This window comes from Vipera ursinii (assembly GCF_947247035.1).
Source record: "Vipera ursinii genome assembly, chromosome: 5".
NCBI lineage: Eukaryota > Metazoa > Chordata > Lepidosauria > Squamata > Viperidae > Vipera > Vipera ursinii.
The window spans coordinates 37,465,201-37,489,151 of NC_139518.1; the positions used below are offsets into that span (position 1 = coordinate 37,465,201).

The 23,951-nt window shown below is 37.7% G+C and overlaps 2 protein-coding genes across 3 annotated transcripts; one reads left to right on the forward strand and one right to left on the reverse strand.

Moving 5' to 3' along the window:
* Nucleotides 1-1,171: 1,171 nt before the first annotated feature.
* Nucleotides 1,172-9,848, reverse strand: DTYMK (deoxythymidylate kinase). Its single transcript, XM_083363270.1, has 6 exons — nucleotides 9,745-9,848; nucleotides 8,331-8,479; nucleotides 7,036-7,144; nucleotides 5,452-5,542; nucleotides 4,000-4,197; nucleotides 1,172-3,786 (listed from the first exon to the last, which is right to left on the reverse strand). The coding sequence occupies exons 2-6, from the start codon at nucleotides 8,458-8,460 to the stop codon at nucleotides 3,676-3,678; spliced, it is 639 nt and encodes a 212-aa protein (XP_083219396.1). The 5' UTR covers nucleotides 8,461-8,479; nucleotides 9,745-9,848; the 3' UTR covers nucleotides 1,172-3,675.
* Nucleotides 9,849-9,959: 111 nt separating this feature from the next.
* On the forward strand, nucleotides 9,960-23,507 carry ING5 (inhibitor of growth family member 5). 2 transcript variants are annotated; one of them, XM_083364578.1, is made up of 8 exons: nucleotides 9,960-10,135; nucleotides 12,682-12,753; nucleotides 15,084-15,250; nucleotides 16,432-16,543; nucleotides 17,851-17,944; nucleotides 21,839-21,974; nucleotides 22,583-22,644; nucleotides 23,288-23,507. In XM_083364578.1, the coding sequence occupies exons 1-8, from the start codon at nucleotides 10,096-10,098 to the stop codon at nucleotides 23,325-23,327; spliced, it is 723 nt and encodes a 240-aa protein (XP_083220704.1). In that variant the 5' UTR covers nucleotides 9,960-10,095; the 3' UTR covers nucleotides 23,328-23,507. The 2 variants fall into 2 exon arrangements, with proteins under 2 accessions (XP_083220704.1, XP_083220705.1); XM_083364579.1 differs by having other exon boundaries at nucleotides 10,010-10,139.
* Nucleotides 23,508-23,951: the final 444 nt, after the last annotated feature.

The window sequence follows — 23,951 nt, forward strand, 5'->3', positions numbered from 1 at the left end:
CCCCGCACATGCGTGCTAGTCATTTCTAACTCTAGGGGCCGGTGCTCATCTCCGTTTCAAAGCCGAAGAGCCAGCGCTTGTCCGAGGACGTCTCCGTGGTCATGTGGCCAGCATGACTAGACGCCAAAGGCGCACGGAACGCTGTTACCTTCCCACCGTAGTGGTCCCTATTTTTCTACTTGCATTTACGTGCTTTCGAACTGCTAGGTTGGCAGAAGCTGGGACGAGTAGCAGGCGCTCACTCTGTTACGTGGCACTCGGGATTCGACCTGCCAAACTGCCGACCTGATCGACAAGCTCAGCGTCAGCCCACTGAGCCACCGCGTCCCTCAGAGTAAAAGTTCTATTACATATTTAAAAAAAATGATACACATTCTAAATATTGTAATATAACCTTTCCCAATCTAGGATATAGTACTTAGGTTTCCTCATTAAAGTTTGTGCAGACATAACAAACATTATATAGGATTGAGGAACTGATTGACACATACAGCTCTGAAAGAACATTATACAGTATTAAAGCCTTTTAAAAAGCATAAAAAACTGGTGGAGAAATAATTGAATTTGAAGAACACAGAACTAAAAACTACAATTTAAAATTTGAAAACGTAAACCAGATATATAATTCATAAAAAAAGTACCAAGAGTAAAGGAAAATAAGAGCAACTCACTCCATGTGCCAGTGCTAATTTGAAAATATCTCATAACCAAATCACTATGAGGAATTTTCAAGGCAGACAATGGAGTAAGGCACACACAAAAATTAAAAACAAAACCTAGTTACCTAAGAATTCTACAGAACTTGTGGAAGGTGGTTTAAACTCCATTGAAAATAATATGCTGAAAACCTTGCTCTTCTTCCAACTCAATAGTTTTTAGCTATTATCAACTGATTACATGAACGAAATATTCCTCCAAACACAAAACGTCCTGCATGTGCTTTGCAAAAAAATGAAAATAATTAAAACATAAAATGAAAGAGCTAAAACAAGGAATCAGCTATCGTCTTCCAATAGAGGGCAATGAAACCGAAATGCAAGCTCTTAAATCATCTAGTCATTTAAAATATTTCAATTCAAACAAGCATTTGTTTTCAAGAATTCAAATGGGGCTTGAAATTGGAATGGAGAAAGTCCTTTATTTGAACAAAAGATTTAATAGATATGTTTGAGAGAATTGGCAAATATTAGATATTACTCACCAAGTGAAGCTTATAAACTAAGTGTTAAAAATGCCCGTAATATACAGTAAAGATTGAGCAGGCTATCATTGAGGTTAAAATAATAGTAAATAAAAATAAAAAATAGCAAATTTTGAAGTTTGTTACAAATGAAGAGATATTAGCAAAAAAGCTTACAATGATATGATGGATTACATAGCAACACGACTTCATGATCTCTTCCCAGATGTACATTAGATGAAGTACAGAGTTCAAAATTGCAGGCTCGCAAAATTCAACTAATCAAGGACAGTACTTGTTTTAATGTATGTACTGGAAATGAAAATATTCAGGAAGCATCCAAACTGAAAGAAATAAACTTGAGAGGAAATGAAAGCTTTGTTTTATTAAGATTGTAGCCAAACTATTTACAATAAAATTGCATTTAAATCTATTGATAAAGAACTATTGATAAAGGAATTCAATATATTTGGGGATTTCCATCTAAACATAATATTGAAGTGGGGCAAAACTCACTTAACTGTCTTGCTTAGCAACAGAAATTTTGGACTCAATTGTGGTTGTCAGTTGAAGACTACCTGTAAAGATTCCAGATGATAGAAGATTCTGACAGTAAAGCAAAAGACCAAAAAATATTAAAATGAACTCTTAAATTTCTGAATGCTTAGTACAGTATTAAATCATTAGCTTTTATTAGAATTAAGCTGTAACTATATGAGATAAGTAAATATTTAGAAGAGAAGCAGAGTTATATGGGAAGAAGTATGAAAATATAGTTGATTTAAGATACAGTAAATACTCAATTCATTCTGTGGAAAGCAACAAAGAACTTATACCAGGAAGTGGATGAACCTGTGAACCTCACGTAGTCACATAGGGAGGGGAAATGGAAACTACAACTAGAAGCACTATTGGAAGGGAAAGACTATGGGTAAGGCCGAGGTAAGTTTAAGGGAAAAACCATGAAGAACCAGATTTACTATTGGTACTAGTCATATAAAATTTATAATAGGACTACATAAAATTTGATTTATTTTATAGGATGCAGGAAATTAAAAATAATGAAAGTATATTACGAGTGACAGCTCTAACCTTATTTTTTTAATAGAAGTTCAGGAAAACAATGAACACATACAATATATAATTAGGTCATTTCTCACCTCAACTGTTATGCTGCAAGAAACTTACACGACAGTGCTAAAGATTTTTTCTTTTTGAAAATTCTTGTTCATTAAAGATAATTTACTAATTGCTATTGCTTCAATCTGTAATCAGTCTCTGTTTAATTGTTGAAATGTCAGTGGTTGCATTATGTGTGAATAATCAAATTCAAGGAATTAAAATAGAGGGAAAAATTATTAATTGAATCTAAGTTGCTGATTATTACAATCATCTGTAATGCAACATATTCTTACTCATTTAATAAAAAGCTTTAAGAATCTGCTTGAGTCTAACAGACAATTTTTAAAATTCTATAACAGTATATGAATAGCATTCGTATTTAGCCTTGTAAGGAAAAATTATGTACAGTATTTTAGAAATTTCCTTTGAACATAAAATCAATCACATAAAATATAAAAGTAAATAAAAGAATTAACATATAAAAGAGTTTAAATAAGCTATTCAATAATAATTATGGCTTTGCTTGGTATAAATAAGAAAGAATACAAAAAGGTGGAACAGGAATTATATTAGTATTTAGGCCATGTATCAGCAATTAAGACATTATTCCCAAAATTAATCTATTCCAAACTCTTCCAGTAGATATTCCTGACAAGTCTTATCAATTGGAACAAAAAAGTTTATTATTTTGCTTTAATTCAAATACAATAAAGTTAATTTAAAATGATGCTACCAGTCTTCCAAAGACTAACCTGGTTGTCTTCCTATAACAATGGCTGGAAGACTCTGTGTCAGCTTGGAGGATTATTACCAGCATCTATACATACAGGCAATATATTTTAAGCTGTTACATCAGTGGCATCAAACTTCCTTAAGAATGTCACACACAGAGACACATTGTTAATACCTCAAGTTATTAAGTGTCATTAGCCAAACATGCCCACTGCATGTTTGAAAATATTTTATTGATAGGCTTACAAATGGAATTATTTTACTACACACACACATAAAACCTTACTATAGTGAGAAAAAGTTAACGCACTCATACACATGATTACATTCGATATATTTATAGTAAAACTATATTATTGAACATTTCAAGTCTTATCTAAATGGAAGGTATTACTCCTTTCATGCATTTCTTTTCCAGGTGTGAGTCCCTGCAGAACTGCTTTCTAAGGAAAGGACAAGCTTCACTCTTCTAAAACTCCGGTCTATAGAGAAATGGAACTGATAAATAGTAAAGACTAGCAAAAGAAACCTGCTTGTCCTCTCAAATATAGATACACAGACACGCAGGTTCACAGAATATGTGAATGCAAATATTGCAGAATTTGATTAAGTAAGCCCTGATTTTAGGAGTTAAATAAACTTCATTTCCATAGTTCTCCTAGAGCTTTGTGCTGAGCTTCTTGCATAGCCTCTTCTGCAAAGGATTTAATTTCTTTGTGCAAATCTTCTACATTCTTCGAAGCATCAATCAACTATGTTCAAAAACAAAACATACAGAAATGAAACATTCGACTAAGAAAAATGCGTAACTGAATGAATGCCTTAAATTCAGCTTTTCAGCTGGAGAGAAATGACTCATTCCATCTTCCTGTCATAAAGTTAAAACAACCAACAGCTTATGGTTAACTAAAAACCAAAGTACTACTAACTAATTCTAATTGTTTTTTTTATATTTAATTTCTTACCTTCCAATTTAAAGATTTATCTTTTATCAGATGGTAAAAGCACTGTAGAACTTTCTCCTGAAAAGAAGCATCCTCATAGCGTTCATTTCCAAATTCTCCTCGTTTGGCTGCTTCCAATGTGCTCAGTTGAAGAAAAAGGATCAAATCTGGCTTTGGAAGCCCCACATCAGGTTGCTTACACCATTCCAAAGAGAAGTTCTGTTCAGAGAGAATTAAGAGATATAGTAAATAGTTAAAAGAAAACAAAGAACTATTTGATGAGATTATAGGAAAATAAATTATCAATCTATTTGTTCACTATTGTCCATATTTTCAGTTCTCAACCGATAAGCATTCTTCAAGTGTTTGCATCATGTAAGTTTATATCTTGTAGACTTTTACATACAGTACAACGAGGTGTGCTATCAACTATTATCCTTCCCCAAGGATATTGTCTATTCTGCTAAAATTCCCATAATATTTAGGTACTCGACTATGACTGGAGCTTTTGAGAACAGTAGCACAATATATTAGGATAAATGTTACTTTCCCAGGGAGTTTAAATAGGCTGTTTCAATTTTATTCATTTATAATTGCCTTTAGCCAGTAAAGCAGAAACAAGAGTCAAAATAAAGACAAATAAGCATGTACAACAAGCCATCTTAAATATTAAAATGGATTTCCTGCCAAAGCCTTTATACTAAATAACTTAACTTTGCAACACTTAATACATATATATATTTACCTTTATATATATGTACATGTATATGTACATGTATATCTGATATAGCTATTAGACTTATTTGTTCTCATCAGTCAGCCACACCCTTCTGAGATTCGAACCTGGGCTTGTTGGCCCAAATATGGGCCAAATCTTTTTGCCTGTATCAGCCCAAATTCGGGCTGTCCACAGACAGCAGTTGCAATCAGCCCAGGTTCGAATCTCAGAAGGGTGTGGCTGACTGATGAGAACAAATAAGTCTGAAATAGCTATATCATTCTTCCTTTAATTCTTTCTTAGCAATCCAAAAAATTTACGCAAATAATGATTGTCGCAGTTGCGACTGCCGTCTGTGGACAGCCCGAGTTTGGGCTGATACAGGCAAAAAGATTTGGCCTGTATTTGGGCCGACAAGGTGTTCAAAATACTCAAGACATATCTTCCCTGTCTCTTCCCTCCCTGATGCAGCTGACAAAGTGAGAAAGAGCCTGTGGCCTAGAGGTTAAAACAACTGCATAATGTGCAATCAGCCCAGGTTCAAATCTCAGAAGTGTATGGCTGACTGATGAGAACAAATAAGTTTGAAATAGTTATATCAGTCTCCCTTTAATTCTTTGTTAGCAATCCAAAAAATTAACGTGCATGTATGTATAAAGCTTATCAGCAAGCAGCAAATTGACAAACTATCTGCTAGAAGGGGTAAAATAAAAGTTTGACACAATGCTAGGCTAGTACATTTCTGATTTACTCACTTCTTTTGCAGCTGTGAAGGCTACTCCAGAAAAGGCGTATCTGTCCACTATTAGAGTGACACCTTGGCTTAATTTTTCTTTAATAGATGGCCTGAACAAGAGAATTGCATGTTAATTACCAAAAATAAAAACTAGATTTAAGTTACTATACTAGCATTTCATGACTATTCATTTATTATGTGGCGGAGGGCTCATTGTTCACACATCTTAGGGAAGAACTCCAGAAGAATGCAATGGTGCAAAATGGGAGATCTCAGTCCTTCTCCTTTATATAGATTACTTTAAGACTACATTGCTTCGTAACATCTTTTAATATAATGAAAATAATATACCAAATTGGACTACTTCAAAATTATAACCAATTATAATTACCATATATAATCACTGGCACTTGGGCAGCTTTTTAAGGACAGTAAAATGTGTTTGCTAATAGTTTTCAGCGCCTTCATTTTGTTACTTATAGTTCAAAAACTACATTATGTTTTTAAGAGTCAATTTGATGCAGAGTTTTAAGACCAGAAATTGAGAGACCATAAGTTCTAGTCCCGCCATAACCATGAAACCAGCTGGGTGATCTTGGGCCATCACTCTCTCTCAGCCTTAGGAAGGAGACAATGGCAAACTACTTAAGAAAAACCTTGCCAAGAAAACTGCAAGGGCTAGTCCAGGTAGTTTCCAGGTGTCAACATCTCTCAAAGGTACAAAAAGAGATGAGTGAGTCTTTACAAAAATTTCAGTACAAATTTTTGGATAGGTTTATATAATGCTGCACCACTGAGTTGCCATCTTATGACCTATGGAACAGTGTTATAATTCAAAGTTGATTTTGTCCCCTTTTCTTACATTACCATGGCATTCTGTACCATACCTGTACCAGGCTTAATTGGGTGTTAGAATCTAATTTTTAAAAAACTTTTGGAGCAGTATAATTTAAACTTCTTGTGTTAGTTTGTACCTGCTTCATTATGTTATTCTATAACATTCCTTTATTTCAAACATTCTATCAGCATTTCTTTACCATAATTCTGAAATAAGAAAAGGCACTGCTTTATCTTCTCAGAAATAATGCTTAACCTTTTGAAATAATTCTGCTAATTGAATTACATGCTAGTTTATAGTAACAAGTGGTTGATATCAATAATCAAATTCCAACCTGCCTCCTCTCATCTTTTTCTAAAAAGAACTACTGTTGTTTTGAATGTTCTAAGGAGAAGGGACTTTATATCCAATTTCCTTCTTTGAAATCAGAGCTGCCTCTTCAACCTGAGGGCACCTAAAAATATTTTGAATCTTGGGACCACCTACAGACCATACCACTGCAGCCTAACACAATATTTGAAACACAAATGATCAGCTGTCTGGAAGGAATATAAATCCTTCCATTCCCCACCATCCAGTCAGAACTAGAGAAGCGAAACGCCTTCAAAGAAAAACAAGAAAGTCCAGTTGCCTTTTGAAAAAGCACCTTTGGGAAAATATTTGAAAGTCATACATTCGTAATTTTCCCGAAGTAAAATGTGAAATCAAATTGGATTTAATGGGAACTATTTGGACCCCCTAGTACTAGACAAAAAAATATTTTACACTTGCTCCCAACGATTAGCAGAAAATAGTAGATGCACTGTATGGTCCTCCAAGTTGTTTTTCTTTTCCAAGTAAGAACTTATTAGCTGTCCAGTTTCTGTTGACCTTTCTGTAATAAACAAATAGGAAAAAATGAAATATAACACACATCCTCAGTGTTTGCAAATTCTTTCTCTCTTAAACATGCACATTTGAAATAAAATGCAATTGCTTTATCTAATAATTTTCATTTCTCTCAAAATTCAGTTAAAAAGTATGGCATGACTTCAATATACAATTAAAGTACTGATAAGAACATAGAAAGACTATGACTAGGACTGCATGTTAGTTACACTACATGTCTTGAAGTGCAAGAAATAAAGCTGTATATGCTTTTTCCATCTTTATTGCCATAACACATGCAAACAAGATCCTAATGGAGTATTAGTTTACTAAAATATTGTATGTACAGTGGTACCTTGATACTCAACTGCTTTGAAACTTATCGAATTTTGTACTCAACGCATTTTGATATGAAAATTTTGTCCCAGTACTCATTGTTTGTTTGGTAGTCAATGCATAAACTAAAACTTGTTTGTTTCTTTGTGGGGAAAAAAATAGTAGTCAGCGTTTTTGGTACTCACTGCGCTTCCTGGAACCAATTAACAATGAGTACCGAAGTACCAAATAATTTGCAGTGGAAATAAACGAAACATTACATTGTTTAAAATCTCCCTAGTACGCTGAACATGATTAAATGTAAACATATTCTGTATAGAACCAGCAGCCGAAAATGGGGGTTCCACGTGTTCCAATACAAGAGGAGCTTAAAGAAAAGCTCAAAAGTATAGGACAGGATTACTTTTTATTTATTTATTTATTTTATTTATTTATTTTAATTCCATTTATATCCCGCCCTTCTCCGAAGACTCAGGGCGGCTTACAAGCTTAGCAGTAGCCTTCATTCTATGTATATGCCTGCTTATTAGGGCTTTTGAGCATTTTGAGCATTTATTAACTATAGATTAATCGCGGATTAAAACAAACCACAGACGGTGCACACCACTTCTCCTATCAAATAGCACCATGGCAAAAACTCTTTTAGTGTTACCATTTCTTTCACTATAATTTTATTGCTCAATAAAAATAAATTCAACGATATCATCTAAACCCTAGTTGTCTGGTTCTGAAAGGCTGTACCCATTGAGTTTCAGTCTGCTCCGCGACATTCTTTTAATATCCTTTTTCTTTTAACAAAATTGGGGCGACGCCATTCCTGTATTGTGCATCCACTCCGAGGTCTGCACTCCACTTACCGGGAAACCTGAGAAGTTCGGCGTGGTGTCCTCCTGCCCAGAGGGCCTCCACCAGCTTTCGGCTCTGTGTGCTTTTGCCTGCTCGATCAACACCCTCCAGCACAATCAAAGCCCCTCGTCGGCCCGCCATTGATAAACCCTTCCGGTCTCTACAAAAAAAAAAGTCACTGAACTTGCAACTCCCGCGCTTGACAAGTCATAGAAATTATTCTTCCGGCGTGCAGAGCGGCTCTACTGTCGCCATGGTAATCAAATAGGAAGTGTGAAACCGGAAGCGCGCGTACATTTTATTTTCACGAGGCCCTAGAAAAAACTCGTTAACTCCAAGAAATAAGTGTGATCCAGAAAGGGGGGAGCGGGAAACGAATTTCTTCTTGAGCATCCAAAAGAACTGCGAATTAATAAAAGGCGTGAGCGCTGAAACCGGTCGCCCAGTGTTTCGTCGCTTCTCTAGGCTGGCTAATATTAACTCTTAAACCTACCGTATTAACCGCCAAGTCTTTGGGCCACCTTGTAGAAAATTCTGTACAGTGTAAAACAGTCGCGGATCAGTGTGTAGGTCACAGGGGTCTTCAAACTTGGCCCTTTTATGACTTGTGGACTTCAACTCCCAGAATTCCTCAGCCAGCAAAGCTGGCTGAGGAATTCTGGGAGTTGAAGTCCACAAGTCATAAAAGGGCCAAGTTTGAAGACCCCTGGTGTAGGAGGAGCTGGAAGCTGGAGAACTGCACGTGCTGGCGAGGAAGGTTTTCGAAATTATTTTTTTAAAATACGGGATCGACGGTGGTTACCCTTTGACGGCAATGGGAGAAGAAGCGATCGCAGAACACCCTCGTATGCAGCATATTTATTTAGTGACAGAACCTCCCAAGCTCATTCGGCTATACTTCCCAAGACTTTTATTCATCCTAACGTATGCCAAACCTCTGCTTCGGATGCTGAAGGCTGAGCACGTGGCACTCCCCTAGTTTATCCCAACGATCCCGGCACGAAAGCGGCTGGCTCCAATAAAGCAAGCAAGCAAGCGGGTAATTGGGTGGACTTGTACCTGGATCTATTCAAACCATTTCTGCAGGTTAACCACGAAAAATAAAAGCACCGCTTTCAACTGTTTCCCCCCCCCCGCCCCCTTCTCCATTCCTTTCATTGAAAAAAGAACCCTCCAAAGCGGCACGCTTTGCTTTTATAAGTTCATTTCCTCTGTCGGGTGTGTCTTAAGAGAAAAGGGCACTGGCTGGAATAGGACAAGGCAGAACTCCCTTTACTTTGAAAAACAAAATACGAACGAATTCGTCCAAGAAGCATGAAACGTTATAAGCTTGTAAGCCGCCCTGAGTCTTCGGAGAAGGGCGGGATATAAATGGAATAAAAATAAAAATAAATAAATAAATAAATAAAGGTTCGAGCCGAGAACCTTTTATAGGCATCCAAGCTGCATTCGATATGAAGCAAAGACTCTTTAGGGAGTTGCTGCTTCTTGGCTGGCGCGGCCCGGGGCCATCTGGTGCGAACTTTCCAGCAGCATCCAGCCAACTTCGCCCACTGGGGGAGACGCTGTGGCCGGACGGCTCCGGCGTTCCAGTCCTCGTCCCCGCCCTCTCATTGATAGGCGGCGCAACCAATCGGTGGCGGCGTCTCATGACTAGGCGATGAAAGCTCGGCCGGCCATTGCAAAGGGGCTTAGGCGGCTAAGGTGACAGCGCCGAGCGCGCGACAGGCTGAAAGGTGGGCGTCGGCCGGTTGGTTGGCGGTTGGCTGACTCGAGATGGCGGCCGCGGCCTTGTATTTGGAGCACTACCTGGACAGTGAGTGAGTGCGGCGTTGGGGGAAGGGTTGAAGCGCCCGCGTGGTCTTGCCGGCTGTTACAGCTGCGTCATAGCCCCGATGTGTGTTTGTGCCGGGTAGCGCGGGGGGGAGGGGGAGGAGAGAGAGGAACTAACCGGCGAGGTATTTTTGCTGCGTCACACCTCTAACTGCGAGCGGAAAAAGACGTTCAGTCGGGTCTGGGCCTGTAGTTGAGGGTCTTGGCCGGTAGGGGCCGCTTCCGCGCTCCTCGCCGTCAGTGCCACCTGTAAGCTTGTTAGAGCAGCGTTTCCCAACCTTAGGAACTTGAAGATGCGTGGACTTCAACTCCCAGAATTCCCCAGCCAGCTATGCTGGCTGGGGAATTCTGGGAGTTGAAGTCCACGCATCTTCAAGTTCCTAAGGTTGGAAAACGCTGTGTTAGAGAAACATTCTCCTCTCCTTTTTTTAAACTTGAAGCATTTTCCCGGCTGAGTGCCCCTTTTACGGCAGGCCCCGTCTTCTCTTTGAACAACCTCGTGGCCGTCAAAGGACTTCCTTTTTATGCCTCGCTGCAAGTCTGCGCAGTTACTTAAAATTAAAACAGTTACTCTAAAACACTTTCAAGAGGAAAAGCGAACCATCTTTCCAGATTTTGCTCTTGAAACTCCTGAGCTATCGCTTTCACCATCTACAGGTAGTCCTCTAACGATAGTTCATTTAGTGACCATTCAAAGTTACAGCTGTGCTGAAAAAAGGCACTTATGACCGTTTTTTTAAACGCTTAGAACAATGCAGCATCCCTGTAGTCACGTGATCAAAATTCAGATGCTTGGCAACCGGTTCATAATTAATGACGGTTGCAGCATCCCAGGGTCATGTGATTCCCTTTTGTAACCTTCTGACAGGCAAAGTCAATGGGGAAATCGGATTCGCTTAACAACCATGTTACTTAATTAACAGCTGCAGTGGTTCGCTTAACAATTGTGGCAAGAAAGGTCGTAAAATGGGGCAAAACTCAACAAATGTTTCACTTAGCAACATAAATGGGCTCAGTTGTGGCCATAAGTCGAGGACTACCTGTAGAAAGATTGAGTTGAGAATCTGGTCTGCCCCCCATGTTAGGCTTATGCACATATCTTCATGGATGTGGATGCCTCATAGACTTGACTGGAGGAAAGTTGTTGTTGTTAGTTGCGAAGTCGTGTCCGACCCATTGCGACCCTATGGACAATGTTCCTCCAGGCCTTCCTGTCCTCTACCATCTTCTGGAGTCCATTTAAGCTCAGGAGGAAAGTATGTCCCTGCAAATATGTCATGTTGCAGCCCAGGTTTAACATGTCGCATCATTAGAGTGCTCTGAACTTGGTTTGGGGATTGCAGATACTGAATTATTGCACTGGAAAAGATCAGTGATCAATAGTTTAATTACAAGAGAAAGAAAGAGAGAGAGAGAGAGAAGCAGCATTGATATTTCTTTCTCTTCAGCAGCCAGAAAAGAAATGACTAGGAAACAACAAACTCCCATGGCTGGATGGGATGAGTGGTCTTGCAGCAGACCAATTGGAGCCTTGCATGTTACTGATCTCTTTCATACTCCTCTTCAGTGTAACAGGGAGCGTTCACATAGAAAGTTTTAATGCGTTTTCCAATAGAACAGACATGTCAAACACAAGGCCCGGGGGCCAGATCCGGCCCGCGAAGTGGTTTCATGCGGCCCGCGAAGCCATCCTGGAAACAGTGAGGGAACCCCCACTGCCTTGGCCCTGGCCCAGAGACCCTCCTCCTGCCAGAGACCCTCAGATCTGCCCCACTCCTGCCCAGGCCCCCATAGGCACCCTTGATGCGAACGATGTAGAGCTGGCCATGCCCACCCAGTAGGCCATACACACGGGCCCCTGCGGCCCTCAATGAAATTGGGTTTGACACCCCTGCAATAGAAGATCGCCTGCAAACCTCCTTTTCTCAGTAACAGGCTGGTGAGATGGAAGACCGCTGTAAAGGTATCTCCCAGATACCCAACAGCATTGATAAAGGGTCCATAGGATTACAATGTGAAGTGTCAGAGATACCATATGTATGGAAAATGTTTTTTTGTAATGGAAAAGGTATACATTTGGTGCCCAAAATGTATTATAAGTGGTGGTGATGGAAGTAAAGTTGGTGAAAGAATTCTGAGCAATATCTTCTGCCATTATCCATAATATTGATAGAAAACAGGGAAATTGCATGGTGACATCACTGCAACTTTAGATTTTCTGCTTTTTTTTCTGCTAATATTTTCTGGTAACAGAACATTCAGAGACAGCAAGAGTGTTAGTGAACAGAACTAATGAAGTGAGCTATGTAACACTTTTAAATTCATTTGGAGATTTTAAAGTATCTTGGGTTCGAGCAATATTTGTTTTCCAATCTTAGGCACTGGGATCTATGAGACCAAGAAGGATGGGAATGATGTATGGTGGGAAGAAATCATAATGATAGTTACAAACTGTTGTTTGTGGTTAGAAATTTAATTTGAATAGATTTGTGGTATGAAAATAATTCAGTCTTTCTACATCTTTTTCAGGCATTGAAAACCTGCCCTGTGAATTACAGAGAAACTTTCAACTTATGCGTGAACTGGATCAGAGAACAGAAGGTATATTTAAATATATTAACTCTCAGATCTTTTTCACATAATGCAGGGATACAACCTATTGTTCTAGGATCACATGTAGCCTTTGGTCTAATTTAAAAAGCCCTTTGAAAGAGATCAGTTCAGAATCACGATACATATCCTCTCCTATACTTTATCCATGGAAGAGAGTTGAAAGAGCAACAGAAAATATTAACAACCTAAGATATGCAGATGATACTGCTCTAATGGCAGAAAGTGAAGAAGAACTAAAGAGCCTCGTGTTGCGGGTGAAGAAGGAGAGTGCAAAACTTGGGTTGAAACTTAACATTAAGAAAACCAAGATCATGGCATCCGGCCCTCTCAATTCCTGGCAAATAGATGGGGAAGAAATGGAGGTAGTGACAGATTTTATTTTCCTGGGCTCCAAGATCACTGCAGATGGGGACTGTAGCCAAGAAATTAAAAGACGCTTGCTCCTGGGGAGAAAAGCCATGACAAATCTAGACAGCACACTAAAAAGCAGAGACATCACCCTGTCAACAAAAGTGCGTATAGTCAAGGCTCTGGTCTTCCCAGTTGCAATGTATGGCAGTGAAAGTTGGACCATAAAAAAGGCTGAGCGCCAAAGAATTGAGGCCTTTGAACTATGGTGCTGGAGAAGACTCCTGCGAGTCCCTTTGACTGCAAGGTGATCAAACCGGTCAGTCCTAGAGGAGATCAACCCTGACAGCTCTTTAGAAGGCCAGATCCTGAAGCTAAAACTCAAATACTTTGGCCACCTAATGAGAAGGAGGGACTCACTGGAGAAGAGCCTAATACTGGGAAAGATTGAGGGCAATAGAAGAAGGGGACGACAGAGAATGAGGTGGCTGGATGGAGTCACTGAAGCAGTAGGCGTGAGCTTAAATGGACTCCAGAAGATGGTAGAGGACAGGAAAGCCTGGAGGAACGTTGTCCATAGGGTCGCGATGGGTCGGATATGACTTCGCAGCTAACAACAACAAAAATGTACTTTTGGTTCTAGCCCCATTATTTTAGCTGTATCTCATGTTACCCTCAAAGAAAGGTTTCCCATTTTTGATGTAATGTATACCTGGTGTTAAAGTTAGACAGATCTGAGAAGACAAGTTTAAGGACTCGTCATACATTTTTAAAATAAAAGTCAAACAAGATTATTTTCCACATCTTGAAAATAATTAGTGATAAGAATCAAATTATTGAATATTTTATTTTTGTATATGACAAATATTTAAAGGACAAACAGTACAGTGTCCCAAAGGTGCTTTTTTTCAAGAGGCAAATGGACTTCCTTGTTTTTCTTTGAAAATGTTTTGCTTCTCGTCCAAGAAGCTTCTTCAGCTCTGAGTAGATTGTGAGGATGGAAGGATTTATATTCCTTGCAGACAGCTGGTCATCTGCATTCTTGGGTTTAAAGTGTGCCAGTTGCCTCTTGAAAAAGCACCTTTGGGACAACCATGACATGGATGACTGAGAATCTCCATAGACAAACAGTATAGTGGTGGTACAGCAGTGCTACCGGTATTCATTACCAAAAAGTATGATATTAGAAGTAGCCCATTTCTTTAACTTTGGTTCTCTACTTGCATATGGGAAACAAGTTAGGCATTTGAATTTATGAGATATTGTTGGAAAACAGATGTTTAAATCAAACTATTTCAGAGGGCTGAATACAAAGGGATATTTCCTTCCACCAGCAGAAATTTAATGTTTTGATCCTCAAAATTATTATACCAGCCATTTACGTTCAAGAGAGTCAAATAACACACCACTCTCTTTCTCTAAATAGCTGATTTCTGTGGGCAGAATGAGATATTTTGTTTAGCTAATACTAGTTAGCATCCCAAATCACATATGAGATATTCAGTAAATGCTCCATACATCTGGTAGTATGCTTAAGGATTTTGTGGTAAAGAAATGGCTGCCAGTGAGTTAGTAGGTGAAGTAAATTAATTGGAGATTGAGATACTGAAATTTTAGAAATTTCTGTACTAAGGACTTTTAAAATTACAACATCTCAGGCTTGGAATTTCCATCCTATATTTTAAAATAAATGTATCTGTATTTAAAATGAGAAATAGGTTTTGTTTTGTATGGTTCTTGAAACATTTCAGTTACAAAATACAATTAAATACTTATTGTGTTTATATGAAACTAAATGCCAGTCTGATCAGTAAAACATCCCCTAGTAAATGAGCTCCTAACTGCAGCATGAAAACACAATTTCCTAGTTCTCTACTTAGACAAAATCCTCATTAAATTTTTGAGGCTTTTTGGTATGATGAAGTTTTGATTGCAGTTTCAGTTTTATATCATTTCTCATTATCCTTCAGACAAGAAAGCAGAAATAGATAGTCTTGCTGCACAATATATTTCAACAGTGCGGGATCTGTCATCGGAGCAACGAGTGGAAATCTTGCAGAAGATCCAAAATGCTTATACAAAATGCAAAGAATATAGTGATGACAAAGTGCAGTTGGCCATGCAGACCTATGAGATGGTAAGATTAAATAGAGCAGTGATACTGCAGAAGACTGCCTATGTTTATGATATCTCTTATCTAACCTTTTAGTTTATGTTTCTGATGGCAACTTTTTTTTAATATTTAGTAACTGTTCACTGATGAATGGAGGTGCTGTGCTGGATTTCTGCTTAACACCAATCATAAATTTTCTGCTTCAGAGATTGTGTATAAGATTGTACTATTTCCTCAATTAATCTTTTGCACAATACAAGGACTAGTGAAAATATAAAGTCTAGAGTGAATGTGTCTGACAAGTAACTATATTTATAAGAAGTACATTTATCAGAAATGTCTCTTCAGCCAAGTTTCTAAAGTGAATTTATTGATTGGAATTTCATTGAGGAATATATTAACAGCTGTGAGACAATTGGTACTCACACATTGTACTAAGGCATGATTTTTGACAGTTATAATAACTATATTGTGTACTTGACATTGAGCCATAGCTGATTGATTCTGCTTAGTAAAAAGAATTGCTATTCTTATGATAGTGTTCCCTTGTTTCTGCACTTACAGAAAAATGTTTCCAATGTGGTCTGGGAAAAAAATTGTAATTATCACATATTTTTTACCGCTACAAAGCTTCAGAACAGCTTGCCAGCAGCCAAATTTAGTGTGCCTGCTAGCTGCACTAGCAAATGAGAAAAACATACAAGTATTTTGGGGTGGTTTATAAAAATTATAAAATATATACAATATATGAATATTGCATACAGTATTCAATTATTTAAAACTAATTCTGTATTGTTCATAAATTCAGTATTAATCGATTTGATGCTTTCTTTTTTCTCTTCCTGTTTTTCCTTTTCTTAAAAATCCTTAATTAAAAAAATAATATAGTGTCTGGAGAGGACATTATCAATCATGTAGTTTAAGAATCCCTTATTTATAACATCATTCTGGCTATTTTTATATCCTTGCAAGTGAAGGAGAGCGTGCTACCTCTTGAGACGGTTTGTTATGATTAGGAAATTCTCCCTGATATCCAGTCAAAATCCTGCTTCCTTGTACTTTAAACCTATTCTTGTTTTACCTTCTAAACATGTTTACCCAAACTCTTAGCATTTTATTACAGAAAAGAAGTCTAATTAGAATTAAAATACTATTTAAGAAAATTTGTTTTCTTCAGCTCTGCGGTGTATCTGTCTCTGTTTCAGGTGGACAAGCACATTCGACGGCTGGATGCTGACCTTGCCCGATTTGAAGCTGACTTGAAGGATAAGTTGGAAGGCAGTGATTTTGAAAGCCCTGTGACACAAAACTTAAAAAGTATGGATATTGTGACTAAGATGGTAGAACCTGTAGAACTTGAATTATTTTTTTTAATCGGTTTCAGCAATCAATCTTGGTCCTTGGCGTGTGTATACATATTTGTGTATGGGGAAGCTTGCAATATGAGGAAGTGTATGACTGATGATATAATTACACATTCAAATACTGGAATGGAGAAAGAAAAGGCTATTTATTTGACCAAAAATGATTTATGAGAAATTGTCCTCAGGAGAGAAAAATGAGAAAGATCCAGGAATGCAGTTTTTCTGATTTGCCATGTCTACTTTTGATTAGTGACTGTTCAAAGTTACAATGGCACTGAAAAAGTGACTTATGACCGTTTTTCATACTTAAGATTGTTGCAGCATCCCAATGGTCACGTGATCAAATTTGGCCGTTTGGCATCTGGCTTTTATGACTATTGCTGTATTCTGGGGTCATGTGATCACCTTTTGCGCCCTTTTGACAAGCAAAGTCAGTGGGGAAGTCAGAGTCACTGAATCGTACTACCAACTTAACAACTATAGTGATTCACTTAACGGTGGCAAGAAAGGTTGGAAAATGGGGCAAAACTCAATGACTGTCTTGCTTTGTAATGGAAATTTTGGGCTCAATTGTGGTCATAAGTCAAGGATTACCTGTATTTCAAATTGATACTTTCAATTAGGCAGATTTTGTGAAGAGAAGTTGTTGGAACTAGACATATCTATCTTCCTTTAACAAGACTCCTGATCTGCCAAGGGAGTAATAGTCCCTGAAACAATTTGAGAGATTTGGGATCATCAGGATTCCTGCAGAATCTGTTTGTTAAAAGAAGCAAGCAGTGAATAATAAAAATTAAGAATAAATAAATAAGCAATAAAATTATAGATTAAACCCTTCAGCCTTACTTATTGCAACAATTTGTATTTGATGTCCTGCCAGCGGATGATGCTGAGTAGGAGAAGAAAAAGATTTGGGAATCCACCACACTGTTCTGAAGTTATACCATATTAGCATCAAGGTAACAGCAGTGCCTGATCCCATTGCTATGGTGCAATAATAGGTTATAGGAGCAGCTTGATTTATTTCAGTATGTTTTCCTTTATGATTGGAGAGGAGGAAAGTGTATTAATGTGGCCTTGAGGAAGTGCCTTATGACAGCCCTATAAAAAAGCTTACTCCTTGCCTGGATACCTATGAGATTACTCAATTGAAAATGGCATTGGAGAAAAGCCTCCTGTGATAATAGTACACATGTTTAAAAATAAAAATCATACTATTTTCTTTAATAATGTAATCAATGAAAAATACTTGTGTTTCAGAGGGGAGAATTCCAAAGGATAAGAAAACGTCTCGTGGTCGAGGCCGGCGGACATCAGAGGAAGATGCTCCAGTGAAAAAGAAACCAAAACGAAGGTTAGAAATTAGTACAGACCATAGGCAAGAGTTCTTGGGTTTGGATTTTTCCCCCAAAGTCAACTTGCAGTAGAATCACATTTTCATTCCAGAGTCCATGAAAGTATTCTATAGTAAATATGTTTTGGATTGTAGCTTTTAGTGAGAAGGAAAAAATCCCATTCAGACACAAAAGATTTCAAGATTATTCAAATTGGATCTGTCAGTTTTGAGAATGGACAGAAACGAATAAAACATAAGAACCCAACCACTGAACAACTAGTCAGAAGCAAGAAAGTTCTTTTCTAGGTAGGCCTTAAAAAAAAAGAAGGGAAACTCCATCTCTTCCCAGACTGGCTTCAAGTGGGTTTAAAAAAACACCCAATCTGGAGAAGGGTTGGAGAATGAGCAGATAATAACTATTGGAAATAGCAGTCCCTAGTTTAGATATAATAGCTCGCAGAGGGTAGTGCCAATGAGCTTGGGGTAAAAATTGAGCATCGGTTGCAGTTGTAGCATATGGACAAAGTGTGCCCAAACTAATTAGTACTGTCCGTACCTTTAGCAGGAAATACTTTATGTGACAAGTTTTCATGGAGGGGTTCATCTAAACCAGGGATGTTAAACTGCTGGCCCGCGGGCCAGATGCATCATGCCAAAACCGCACCCACTCCATTGCCTGCAATGGAGAGAAAGTCAATACATTATGTGAATTTGCGAGTTTGACACCCCTGATCTAGACTTTACTCTTAACCACAACTCCAAAATGGCTTGTTTTCCTTTTGTTGAGGATATAGTAGACCTCCATTTTGTACCAGCCTTTGGTAAGGCTTGGTAAGGCTTGGTAAGGCTTGGTAAGGCAAGTTGAAACCAGATCAAAGCTATCTGGCAGGAAAATGGTTTTTTTAAAAAATATGTTTTATTCAAATACAAATAATACAAACATAACATATAAATCTAAATAAAAAATAGTATAAAAATACAAATAGTACAGTGCACCCACACCCTTGGAGACCATTTTTATTCTATATTTCTTTTCATATAACTTTATATCCATTTTCCTTAACTCTAACTGACATATTCTTATATACTCTTCTGTTCCAAATATTTTTCCAATCTTGTATCGTTTGGAAAAATATTTGGAAAATGGTATTTTTCATCAGAAAACTTTCACATGTTGCATAGAGAAATAGGCCAAGAGAGTATCGTGGTTGTACTTTCCAGCAAGGTTAGGTTAGGGAAGACGCATTGAAAGGAAAAGGAACAGAGGAAGCAAAAGCAATGGGCTAGGAGCAAGAGGGAGGCAGCAGAAGGTGGGGGGCGGGGAAGCCTTATTCTTCCCTGCTCCCCAACTACAGCAAGCACAAAGGAGTACCTCTGTGTAAAGACTGTCTCTACCTGCCTAATCTGAGGCATGGCAAGTGGATTATGTGAGATGGGAGAAAAACACATTCTCTGGTTGCCTGGAGAAGTCATTCAGCTGGTAACCTAGTGTACGCCTTCCCTATAATTCCTAAAACCATGTGAAAGCTTTGTTTGACCAGAGCCATGGGGGGCAGCAAAGATTAATGTCTGTGGGTGAGTCTGATGATGACCACAGCTTACAGAAGATTGCAGTTTGGAATGTACAAAGAATAAATGATAAAGAACAAGCATTAAGGAGTGAAATGAATGAAAAAACGTTGACAATTATGTAATTATCTGAATGAAGATGGTCTGATCTTGGACAATGGGGCTGATGGATACTACAAGGAGATGAAATTGTAAGTTTATGAATGAAACTGTAGGTATCATAAAGGAACCAATAGCATCATCTAGATGATTGCAGATGCATATTAAAGTGGAAAACCATAGGTTTGTGACTGCTTTGTGTTATACTGCTGTGAATATAGTGGAAGAGAATAATTTCATGGGTGGCATGAATTTATGAGTTGGAGCAAGACAAAACAGTACAGAAAAATGTTTACGCTATTCAAAAACCCAACGGTAGTATCTTTCTGCTATGTATCATCTTTGAAAAATATCTGTTGATAATTGTTTGTGTCCTGGAATGTTCTTCCAGGGATTTGTAGAGACTTGTCTAGTTCCATTTTCTGTCTTTTTTCCCCCTAAAGAATAAAACATAGAAAAATAGTCTCTGTTCATAGAATTTACTTTCCCAGTCCTCTGATCCTTCTCATAGCCTTTCTGAACCCATTCCAGTATCTTGAACTTCTCTTGTTTATTAATATTGTGTTAAATTTTATTTCTGGCTTTGAGGTATTATTAATACAGGTAGTCCTAAACTTAAAAGGGACGCGGTGGCTCAGTGGGTTAGGACGCTGAGCTTGTCGATCAGAAGGTCGGCAGTTTGGCGGTTCGAATCCCGAGTGCCGCGTAACAGAGTGAGCGCCTGTTACTCGTCCCAGCTTCTGCCAACCTAGCAGTTCGAAAGCACGTAAAAATGCAAGTAGAAAAAGAGGGATTACTACGGTGGGAAGGTAACAGCGTTCTGTGTGCCTTTGGCGTCTAGTCATGCCGGCCACATGACCATGGAGACATTCTCGGACAAGCGCTGGCTCTTCAGCTTTGAAATGGAGATGAGCACCGGCCCCTAGAGTTGGAAACAACTAGCACGCATGTGCGGGGGAACCTTTACCTTTACCTTTAGTCCTAAACTTATGGTCATAGTTGAGCTTAAAATTTATGATGTTAAAGAGGCCGTTGTTAAGTGACTGCCCCATTTTACAACCTTTCTTGCCAGTTGTTAAGTGAATCACTGCAGTTGTTAATTTAGCAACATGGTTGATAACTGAATCTGGTTTCCCCATTGACTTTGCTTGTCAGAAGATGGTAAAGGTGATCACATCACCCCAGGACACTGCAACTGTCATGAGTCAGTTGCCAAGCATCTGAATTTATATTCAAGTGATCATGGGGATGCTGCAATGATCATAATTGTGAAAAACGGTCATAAGTCACTTTTTTCCGTTCTGTTGTAACTTTGGTTACTAAAACGGTTGTAAGTCAAGGACTACTTGTACTATATTGTTTTGTCTGCAGGCTTGTTAAGCATGTTCTCATCTCTTCTTTCAAGTCCTTAATAAAAATGTTGAGAAATAGAAGGGATATTGCCCACTAAATTGTTAACCCATCCAGACCTTGTCAATTTGCTAATCAGAATAGCATGGAATACTTTGTCAGATGTTTTTCTGAAATCATGATATAGAATTCACAGCATTGTCACAATTTATTAAGGATGTTTCTTGATTAAAAATGCAATAGAGTTAGTCTGGCAAGACTTGTTCTGACTTTTGGTTTTGATTGTAAATATTCTATTCAATTCATGGTATTAGAGAAATCAAACAACTTATCTGGAATGCACCTCTCTATTGATTACTACTCAAAAAGCATTATTTAAAAACTTATCTGCAATGTTCAAATTAATATTTGCACTGTACAGCTTCTGTTTCATTGTAACAATTAGAACATAGTGCCTGCTTTCTGCTCATCACACAACCAATTTTATGCACATTTTTATTTAAATGGTTACATGTGAGAAAGGCTGCCATTTCCACTAGAATTTCAGCAAGGAAAGAAATTATTTCTATAATTGTTTAGGATTTTTAAAAAATAACCCTATGTTTACTGGTTTCAAAGAATGGAAACTAAGGAGCATTTTTTTACTCTGGGAGTGGTAGCTTCTTATGTTGATGTATAATTGAATTGATTGATGGACTGCTATATATGATTGAAAGTGAGAATAAGTGTGCTAGTTGAACTGCAGAAATAGTTTCTGAATTTCCTTGTGATCTGACTGGTATATGGATACAGAAACTTTTTAATATTTCAATTTTTGAACTAATTAATGACAAACTCTTACATTCTGAATTACTGAGTCACTGACATTCACCCACTGAATTTATATCATTGCAGATCTGAATTAGCTGATACCATCCTGTCAGTTCACCCTTCTGATGTCTTGGACATGCCGGTGGATCCCAATGAACCCACATACTGCTTGTGCCATCAAGTATCTTATGGAGAAATGATTGGGTGTGACAACCCTGATGTGAGTATTGAAATAAACCAAAGTATGACAACTGCCAATCCATTATAGGATTCTTCATAAAATCACAAACCCATCCCTGGTTCTTGCAAAGTGTTGGAACTTTGAGTCATCTTGTACCCTTCCAGGAAATACAATTTATTTTGCAAGAATTTGTATTGCAAATATGAAGGAAGCAGCACTGCAGTAGCAATTTAAAATTACACTGATTTATAGGCTTAAGGGAAAGAAAAAGATGATGCAAAGAAAAAAATCACAACCATAGTAGTACCATAGAGGGATTCTGTAGACTTTTTGTTATACAATTTTGGAAAAGTTCAATTATTATAGTTTTTTAATTTGAAAAATCCATACGTTAACATTCTCCACATATCATTGCTCCATATTTCATATTATGAAATATGGAATACATACTACTATGAAATGAATATCAGCTAATGTGCTCCTGTTTTCTTTGCTGTAAAAAATAAGCCCTGTACTTCTACAATGTAAGATTTTGCAAGAAAGAATATTGAAATAAAATTTGCCACTTCTGCATATGATACAGAAGGACTAAGTAACTGATAATGAAAAAATAATGCCATTCATCTTATTTTCAACCCCAAATATAGTGTCCAATTGAATGGTTTCACTTTGCTTGTGTGGATCTCACGACCAAACCCAAAGGGAAATGGTATGTACCATGAGTTATTTGCTTTTTGTTCTCTTATTTTCTTTACAGATCATTTGTCCCAAGGTTGAAAACACTGTTGCTAAGATATATTTGATCCAGTGCTTTCTAAATTATTATGGAAGAGCTATCTTTTGATATCTGACCTTATAATATAAGGCAACCCTTCCTCAATCTAGCAACTTTCTGGATATGCTGGAAATTATAGTCCCAACATATCTGTCAGGTACCAATTTAGGAAAAAGTAGTCTGATGCAATTACTGTAAGCATATCTGCTGGAAAACATATCCCACTGAATTTAGAAATGTATATCATTCAGCAAACTGCTGTATGAAGAAATTACTGTTCCTTTGAAAAATATCACTGAAATCTGAGATTTTAAAATTTATACATTTGCAAAGTGACTTTAAATTGGCAAATTAAAAAAACTACACATCCTCATACATAATATACATATCTTATGTGGGTCTAGGACGTTTAAGCCAACATGCAAAGATATGTGTATGTATTAAATCAGTGGATGAAAATAGGGGAAGTCCAGTGGTCATGCTAATCTAGTCATAAATCAATTTATTCCTTTGTCTAATAATAGCAGTGGTTTCATAGAAGTGTATTGGGCTAAATATAATGCTTTTCTTTTTTCAGGTATTGTCCTCGCTGTGCGCAGGAGAAGAAGAAGAAGTAGAAATGATGTATGGAAAAAGTTTAATATATTCATTTGTTGCAGGATTTTGTTTTCATCACCAACTCAACTTGTTTGGCCTGAAACAAAGCAGTAGCCAGATGTTCTCTTTATTAGCCATGCTAATGATAAAAGTGGGGTATATAGGAAGTTCATTAGTGATGATTATTTGGGTTACAAAGTACAATTCTTTGTCACTGTAATCAAAGGTATGAAGTACTTAAAAAGGTATGAAGGTCTGCACTGGAATTTCTGCTAATATACTGAACCCTGTGAAAACTGCCTGTGGCCTTTCATGTGAAGAAGATAGCATTTTTTGTTGTCACAAAATGTAGTCATTTTGGGAAGCTTTCACCAGTGTCATTTCCCTGGTGGAATGACATGTTTTCTCTTGTATTTCCCAATGCATCCTCTAAAATTATTGTAGAGATTTGGGATGAGCATTGGGAAACACGTTCAGAGTGAAGTATGAATCCTGTTGTGTGAGAAGGATAGGCTTGCATAATTTTTGATGCAGGCCTTTGCTTTGCACAATATTTATGAAGTCTTTTAAACCCAGTATTGATAAGGTATGGAATCCTGTAGTTCACTTTTGCAGGTAGAATTTCCATTTGTACAACATTGGAT